We start from the raw sequence: 8,968 nt of genomic DNA on the forward strand, positions 1-8,968 counted from the left end.
CAAAATTGCTGTTACCAGCAGATACTGTGTTACTGTTACGGTTTGAGTGATGAAGACTCGACAGTACCACGGTTGGCAAGTTAGAACTGTGAAATTCACTACGTGCACCACTGGTGTTTGGTGGAAAAGCACATGTAAGATTCTGCAACAGCGTCTGCAGATACTCCTGCATGCGTAAATCCCTTTTTATGGCAGGAATTATTTAGGCAAATTTACTATTGTACCGGGGATCTAAGAGTGTGGCAACCCAGTAGTCGAGATTACTTCGAATTCTGACAATCCGAGGGTCATGTTGCAGGTAGTGCAGCAAGAAGGCACTCATGTGTCTTGCGCATCCAGGAGGACCAAGTCCTTGTTGTGTTGGTAGCGAGGTAAGAATCATGCTTTCTTCCTCTGCCCTCTCCCCCCAACCTGGCACAACAGAAATGTGATCAAGGTCTCCCTCATCTGATGAGTCTTACATGCCCATCGCCAGTTCGTCTTCCACTTCTTCCTCGGCTCCTGCACCTTCCTCAACAGTTTGGCTGCTACCATGCGCCCTGGTTAATCCCTCTCCCCCACCCTCCCATGCCTGCCGCCTTGGTGCTGCCGACCGTCTGGACCTTGGAAATGTTATCCCTTCCGCATATGACTCCTCCTCTACTTCCTCCACCTCCTCTTGTCCCACCACCTGACTCTGAATTCTGTTTAATGTGTGCTCCAACAAGTAAATCACCGGAATAGTCATGCTGATAATGGCATTGTCGTCAGCACTAAACATCTTCGTCGCCATTTCAAAACTGTGCAGAAGGGTGTGCGGTGCCCCTGAGGGTTCAGTCGCCACAGAGTTACTGCATCTCACCCAGAGGTGTGGTATCTCACCCTCAGGTAAGGAAGGCGTATGGCTCGGGACCCTATCACCTGCATCCAACACATACCCCCAGTGGGGGTAGGGTGAGATTGCTCCTAAGGGAGTGCACAGTCCCAGGTCCCTAGCTGGCGGGAGGGTCCTATGTAGTGGGTGCTTAGGGGAGCAGCTTAGGGGAGCACATGACAGGGAGAGTATAAATAGGAAGCCATCTTAGAAAGAGCAAGCCAGTCAGAGGAGGAAAAGTGACAGGAGCAGAGGCTCTGCATGAGCTCTGCTCCGGAAGTGGGCCTAGCCTGGGAGACCCAGAACTGAAGGAGGAAGAGAGGAGTGGGAGCAGGAAGGCTCCAGGAACCGAAGGGACCCTAGGGCTATGGGCCGTGCAGAAGGCCACCCGTACTCCCGCTGCTACCAGGAGGTAGAGGGGTCAGGCCAGAAAAGAGGAACCGGTCCCTCAACTAGCGGAGAAACAGAAAGGCTCAACTAGAAACCGGAGGCTGCAGCATTTCATGTACTACAGGCCAAAGTCCACACCAGTCTCACTAAGAAGGTAGTCACATAGGACCCAGGGGACGGAACACACGTCACCCGCCAAGGCCCAAGGATACCGGATAGAAGTGTCACTGGGTGTGAGGTGCAGGGAGAAGGCCAGAGAAAGGACACACAGAAGGGGGTCCTGCTAAGTACTCCAGAACTATCTGGGGGTGGACTGACCCCCTCACTGAGTACACACAGCACGACGGGGGAGATTGCTCTGGTACCTGTAATCTGGACTGCAAGAACTGTGAGTAAAGATCTTGGGACTGCATCACACGGACTCTGTGTTCATTACTGACTCCCTGCACTACAACCACCATCATCCACCCACACTGCCCTGAAGCTACACTCTTCCTGTGGGGAGTAATAATACCATTGCTGCAAAACCACCAGCTTCAGAGGACTGTTCCGCAGCGGCGGCCCCTTTGGCCGCACTCCACAGGTGGCGTAGTCGGACATTATAAAACCCATATATACAAATTACCCTTGGATTGACCGCCCTGGGTCACGGACCGGGTCACCGCCACAGTGACTACAACCCCCAGCGTCTACCGGCTCCGGGTACCCCACAGCCCAGGGGGCGCGTCAACTTCATAGGTCCCTGATCTGAGACCACTCCTGCAGCGTGATTTGCCCCACCTCTGGATCTCGTTGGCCCAGGCTATACATCAGAACGTATTGCACCAGGGCTTGTCGGTGCTGCCACAGTCGCTGCAACATGTGCAGAGTTGAATTACACCATGTCGGCACATCGCATTGCAGCCGGTGAACTGGCAGGCCCAACGACTTCTGTACAGATGTAAGTCGTTGAGCTGAGGGATGCAAATGGCGGAAGTGAGCACACAGCGACCGTGCCCTCTGCAGAAGGCCATCTAGTCCGGGATAGTGGGCTAAAAATTGCTGGAATACCAGGTTCAACACATGAGCCATACAAGGCACGTGTGTGACATTGCCCCGGCGAAGGGCCGCACCCAGGTTTGCAGCATTGTTGCACACGGCTTCCCTGGTTTCAGGTCCAGTGGAGACAACCATTCATGAAACTGGGTCTCCAGAGCTGACCACAACTCCTCAGCTGTGTGACTCACATTTCCCAGACATTTCAAAGTAAACACTGATGCCATTGAGCCCTGCTGCCAACATAGTAAGGAGTTGTGCAGGATTCCTTCTGCACAGTTAGAAAGCTTGTGGCATGACCAGACAGGCTTTGGGTGCAGGTGGAGGACCGAGAGGAGGTTGAGGAGGTAGAAGCAGTGGAGGAACTTTGAGATAAAGAGGATTGACGCACAACTCGTGGGTATGGCAAGACTTGGACAGCAGCCCCTTGTCCTGCTGTCACCATAGTTACCCAGTGACCAGTCAGTGACATGTAACGCCTCTGTCCATGCCTACTCGTCCAAGTGTCTGTGGTGAAATGCACCCTGTCACACACAGAGTTTCTCAGAGAAGCGGTGATGTTGTGTGCGACATGCTGGTGGAGCGCAGGCACACCTTTCATTGAGAAGTAATGCCGACTGGGCATCTGGTACTGGGGCACTGCGACGGACATAAGGTCTCGAAATTCCTCTGTGTCCTCCAGGCTGAAAGGCAGCATTTCTGTAGCCAACAGCTTGCAGATGGTGAAATTCAACCTCTTAGCTTTGTCATGGCTAGGAGGAAATGGTGTTTTACTTTTTCACATTTGAGGGACCGAGGGCTGGCTGTTGTGCTTAGACGGGGTTGAGTAGGGTGTCCCCAGCAAACTGCCGGTCTGTGCGGAAGATACAGGCGGACATGTTAGGTTGCCTTGATCCAAAGGTGGTGCTCTCGATGTCGGAGAGCGCTCAACACCAGCAGGTGTTTCCAATTCCCAATGAACTGAAAACCTGCCAATCACACTGGCTGTTGCGGGTAAAGAGGCGGCAGGTCTGCGTCCAAAAACATGTGTGACTGCTGTCCCCCCAGTCACAGAGGATGAAAAGGCTGCGGATGCACAAGATGGGGCAGATGATGGTTGGCCCGGCCCGCTAGGCCGCATTGTAGCACAGTGAGCTTCCCACTGCAACTTATGCTTCATATCCATGTGACGGTACATGCATGAAGTACTCAAACTATGGATTTTTTGGCCTCTACTTAGCTTTTGGTGACAAATATTACAGATAACACGAGTTGGGTCATACTTATCGATCTGAAAATATGCCCAGGCTGTGCAAGGCTTAGAGCCCATGCGACCTGAAGAGCCACTACGACTTGTGGTCAGAGGCAGAGTTGTGGTTGAGGATGCAGTTGTTGATGTGCTTTCAGTTCTCCGTCTCTGTCCAGAAAGGCGCAACCTAACCTCACCGTCAATAGCATCTGTGATGCCCCGCTGTGCTTGGTATCACAGATCCTAGAAGAGTGTATTGATGGAATCCTCCACAAGAGGCCCCCATAAACATTCACACATCTCCACCTTCCACCTCAGACCAGCAGAGGGAGCCCGTCAGGGATATAAATAGGGAAGGTATAGCTAGGCAGTTCAGTTCCTCTGAAGAGTTCCTGCAGTAGAGAAGCCTAAGAGAGGTCAGTCTGTAGTGGAGCTCAGTCTAGTCTAGAGAACTCAGTTAATAGTTCAGCAGTGGAGCACGAGGTTCCTGCTAGCTAGATTCAGGGAGCCCAGATAGAGCTTAAGGTGTGCCGGCGCCATAAGATCGGAGAAGCGCGGCAAGCTGCCCTTAGTGTGTATAGCCTAGTGAGGGCCCGAGTAGGCCGAAGGCGAGTGGCGAGTTAGTACATAAGGGGCAGAGGAGCTTAATCAGCTTACCCTGAAGCATTTACCGGACACCAGATCCGAGCTTACCGGGATCTCTATGACCCAGTGAGGCATAACCGGAATCCCTGGAGAACTACAAGTCCCAGGATCGCTAAGGTGCTGATACGTAACAGAACCAGAAGACGCTTAGGCCCCGCATACTGGGAGCGTGAACTCCAAGAGAAGGCCCTACCACAAGGTCAGCCAGCGCAGGACAGAGACAAAGTTAGGCCTAGCTCCAGGCAGGTCAGAAACTTACTACGCAGAGGCAAGAAACAGGAGGCCCTACACCCGCTCATTGGGGAGGATCCTGATATGCACCATTCACCCTACAGTGCTCTGGGATGTGCCTGAATTTCCACCAGTAAAAGGTACTGAAGTGACTACCGTGTCCGTTCCCTCTCTTGCTCTGACCCAGCTGGGTCTCGCCTGTCCTGCATTCCCCCTGCATACGCTGCCCTGAGACCTAGCTCCACCTGTGGGGAGTTATACCATCGAGCTGCCTTATCACCGGCCTCAGTGGACTGCTGCAGCGCTGGTGCTTCTCACCAGATACCACAGGTGGCGTCACAAACTCTTATAAAATTAACAATTATCCAACCTTTTAAAGAGTGACCCCAGGGTACGGGCCAGGGAGCCGACCACCGCAACATCCCCAAGGCCAGGCAAAGGCCCGGGTACCGAGTCATCCCCATCCCCTGGGCTAGTCACATCCTCCTCCACCTCCTCTGCTGACCTGGCTGACTGTGGGTTGACAGTAAGTGGGATCTCCAACCTCATCATCATCACCCTGTGTGTTCTCACACCCGTCGTCCTCAGAGCCAACCTCTTCCTGCCCTGACCGAAAAGTCAAGTTGTCGCTCCAATCAGGTATTTGTGTCTCATCATCGTCTTCATCATTGTCTCCACCAACAGGAGTTACAGTTTGGGAACGAGGGTCTACATTATGCTCAGAACCTTCTTCATCTGGTCCTGGATCCGACTTATAAAGATTCTGGGCATCAGTGCAGATCATTTCCTCGTCTGAATTAACAGAAGTTCTGGAGCAGACCTCCGTTTCCCAGGCTATAGTATGAGTAAACAGCTGTGCAGACTCAACCATCTGTGTTACCCCATACTCAGATGGGCAGCTGGAGACTTGGGAGCTGTGAGGAAGCAAGTGCGATTGGGGTGACACCTCTGAGAACTGGAGTATTTGTGATGTTGAAGTTGAGGTGGAGGAGAGCCCACTTGAAGGAGCACTTGATATCCGTTGAAGCACCTGCTGTTTTGTGCCTCATCTGGAATTTGTAGCGATGGGCGTGTCCGTAAGAAAGGGATCGTATCACATTGTCCACGAAAAGAAGTAGACATCTTAGTTTGGCTGGAAGATGATCTTTCTTCTGCAGATGTTACTCCCCCCCCCATCGCGTGGGGGCTCGACCCACCAGCGGACAGGCACCAGTATTGGGAGAGGGGGGCTGGCCGTCAGTGTCCACCGCGGCTCTGGCACAAACCCGGCGACACGGAGGTCGCACGGGCAGGAAAGGACTGGCCGTGTCGGCTTCACACTTTTTTGGTTTTAGAAGGGCATGACTTGCCTATACCTGTGTCTCCCCCTCCTTTTACTCCTCCACCTCTTTTCTTTTCGCATGACTATATGTACTTGTCACTTTTCCATGTGTTAGTTGTGTCTTCTGAGCAGTTTGTCAGCTTTTGGACACCTTTTGAAGTGTTTTCTATGTGTTTTCTATGTGTTTCTATGTGTTTTTGTTTGCCTGCCATTGGTTTTAACGGTGTTCGACAGTGTTCGACGAACAGTTCGACGAACAATTCGGCGAACACACGGGTGTTCGACGAACCGAACCGAACTCGAACACTACGGGGGTGGCTCAACACTATTCTTTAATCCCTTGGAGTTTTATGAAAGCAATAAAACTGCACATGTTTGGACCAAACTGCATTGCCTGTGTGAACGCTATCTAATGCCTACCTGAGAGCGTGAATCCCTACAATATATTATTGCCATAATAGAAAACACGTTGTCCAAGTGTGGAGCCACAAGGATGTCCACATCCTCCTCAATGGTCATCTCCTCGTCCACAACAGCCACATTGGACAGTGAAAAACACTCAAAGAACTCATCCTTTAGACTTCAGTTAAAAAAGTTTAGTTCAGGTTGTTTAAAGTTGAACAAACTAAAAGTAAACCTAATTTCTTTATTAGTTTGAAGTAATTGTTGGAATCATAACCACAGGGACCTTTCCTCATGGGATAATATTACATATTTCTATATTTCTTTGGAATCATATATTATATAAGCTCAGTATAAAGAGCTCATTCCCAGCACACAATCAGGTGTGCGCCACAGAGCGCTGCGCTCCATCTTACTCTCTTCATATTGTCTTAGAAGTAACCGGGGATCTTTCTATATCTCTGAATCAGAACTTTATATATCTGACTGATGTGCCAAAACAAGGCTAATTTTGAGACGATCCCTTGAATCCAGTGAGTATAATGGTACTCATCATTTTTATCAATATTCTCTATTGTTTGTGTTCTTTTTCGTGTTGTTGAACTTTAGAAAAAATGTTGCAGTTTTCTACCTTTATGTTAATAATTTATTCTCAGAATTATCAAATTTACTTACAATTTTTTTCAATGGACTAAAAGTAGAAAATGATTATATTTATTCTCTGAAATCTTTCTTCTTTGCAGATTTGTCAACATCTCATGGACAACAACACGTATACAACATTTCATATTCTGCCCTTCTCATTAAAAGCCAATGATATGCCGCGGATTGCCTGGATTTTTTCATCCATTTATTTGCTTACAATCACTTTGAATTCAGTGGTTATTGCACTGATATGTCTGGATGTCCATCTACACACCCCCATGTATCTATTCTTCTGTAACTTATCCGTCATAGACATCTGCTACATCACAGTTGTTATCCCGAAACTTCTCCATATATTATTATCTGGGAATGACCTGTTATCCTTCACCCAGTGCTTCACTCAGATGTTCTTTTTCTTCACGGGAGCCAGTGCCGAGGTGATACTTTTCTTCGTCATGGGATTTGACCGATACGTTGCGATTTGTCATCCTCTGTCCTACCACCAGATTTTGAACAAGACTATTTGCATCGTGATTGTTATTTCTATCTGGATCTCTGCCTCTCTAAATTCTTCACTATTTATAAGTTTCCTCCTTAAAATGCCCTTCAATAAGGTTGTTACTATTCATAACATCTTCTGTGATGCCGTAGACATATTTAATGCATCCTGTGGTGGCTCCTATGACTTTTACATCCTAGTCTATGTTGAGATTGTACTGTTTGGATTTTTCCCGCTTTTCTGTAACTTTTTGTCATATGTAAGAATAATCCGTGTGATTTTATGCATTAAGTCAAAGGAAGGAAGAAGAAAAACCTTCTCCGCCTGCTTGTCCCATCTCATTGTCATGATCATTTTCTACTCGGCAGGTACAGTGGAGTACATGATGCCTTTCTCAGACCGCACAGTGACCATCAAGCAGATCTTATCAGTGTTTTACACCACGCTGGTGCCCATGGTGAACCCGCTCATATACAGTCTACGCAGCAGTGAAATCCTGAAAGCTTTTCGGAGGTTATTGAGGATTACATGAAAAATCAGTGATGTATTCATCATGTAAGATTGACGAAGACGAATTTACAGTAACTCATGGGATGAACGTTTTTGTTATAGAAGAATAGCTCTAATTAAACTGTTCAACAAATTTTCATGAATTCTTTGTAAATGCATTTGTGGCACCCCTGAGGGTTCAGTCGCCACAGGGGTACTGCACCTCATGGAAGAGGTGTGGTATCTCCTCTCCGAGGTAAGGATGGAGCACCACACAGGACCCCACTACTCATCCAACACTAATAATAATAATAATAATTTTTATTCATATAGCGCCAACATATTCCGTAGCACTTTACAATTAAGCGGGGACATGTAGAAACAATAAATTCAATACAAGGTGAGTCAGTTTAACAGTTACATCAGGAGTGAGGTCCCTGCTCGCAAGCTTACATTCTACAAGGAAATGGGGGGACTCAATAGGTGGAAAGTGCTTGTTATTTCAGGTCAGGCAATTATAATAAGTCGGGATTATCATATAAGGCTGTATGATCTGGTCATCAGCCTGCATGTTCAAGTGCAATACTCAATTACCGAGTGCAGTTATCGTATGCATGGAGGGTGTAGAAACAGATGAACAGTAGGGAGCAGATTCTGAATAGTATTTAGGAGGGAACAGGGGAAAGTTAGTTTACTGGGTATTTGAGGTGGTAGGCTTGTTTAAAGAGATGGGTTTTTAAAGCGCGCTTGAAGACATCGGGGCTAGGCATCTATCGGTTCGTCTGGGGAAGAGCTTTCCAGAGAACTGGCGCAGCATGAGAGAAGTCTTGGAGACGGAGGTGCGAGGTTCGGATTATGGGGGATGTTAGTCTTAGGTCATTTGTGGAACGGAGGGCACGTGTAGGATGATAGACTGAGATGAGAGAGGAGATATAAGGTGGTGCAGAACTGTGGAGAGCTTTGTGGGTGAGAGCAATGAGTTTATATTGGACCCTGTAGCGAATGGGTAACCAGTGTAATGACTGGCACAAGGTGGAGGCATCGGTGAAGCGGCTGGTCAGAAATACGACCCTTGCTGCCGCATTCAGGACAGATTGGAGAGGGGAAATTTTGTGAAGAGGGAGACCGATCAGGAGAGAGTTACAGTAGTCCAGACGAGAGTGAATAAGAGCGACAGTAAGAGTTTTAGCCGTTTCAAAAGTGAGAAAAGATCAGATCCTGGAGATGTTT

General features: G+C 48.5%; 1 protein-coding gene across 1 annotated transcript; it reads left to right on the forward strand.

Annotated features, from left to right (window-relative positions):
• Positions 1–6,863: 6,863 nt before the first annotated feature.
• Positions 6,864–7,781, forward strand: LOC141180586 (olfactory receptor 2T4-like). Its single transcript, XM_073660680.1, has one exon. It carries the CDS (start codon positions 6,864–6,866, stop codon positions 7,779–7,781), a length of 918 nt encoding a protein of 305 aa, XP_073516781.1.
• The last annotated feature ends 1,187 nt before the right edge of the window (positions 7,782–8,968 follow it).

The sequence above is a fragment of the Phyllobates terribilis genome, unplaced genomic scaffold, assembly GCF_046119375.1.
Source record: "Phyllobates terribilis strain yellow unplaced genomic scaffold, ASM4611937v1 Scaffold_33__1_contigs__length_13283291, whole genome shotgun sequence".
In the NCBI taxonomy this organism is placed as follows: domain Eukaryota; kingdom Metazoa; phylum Chordata; class Amphibia; order Anura; family Dendrobatidae; genus Phyllobates; species Phyllobates terribilis.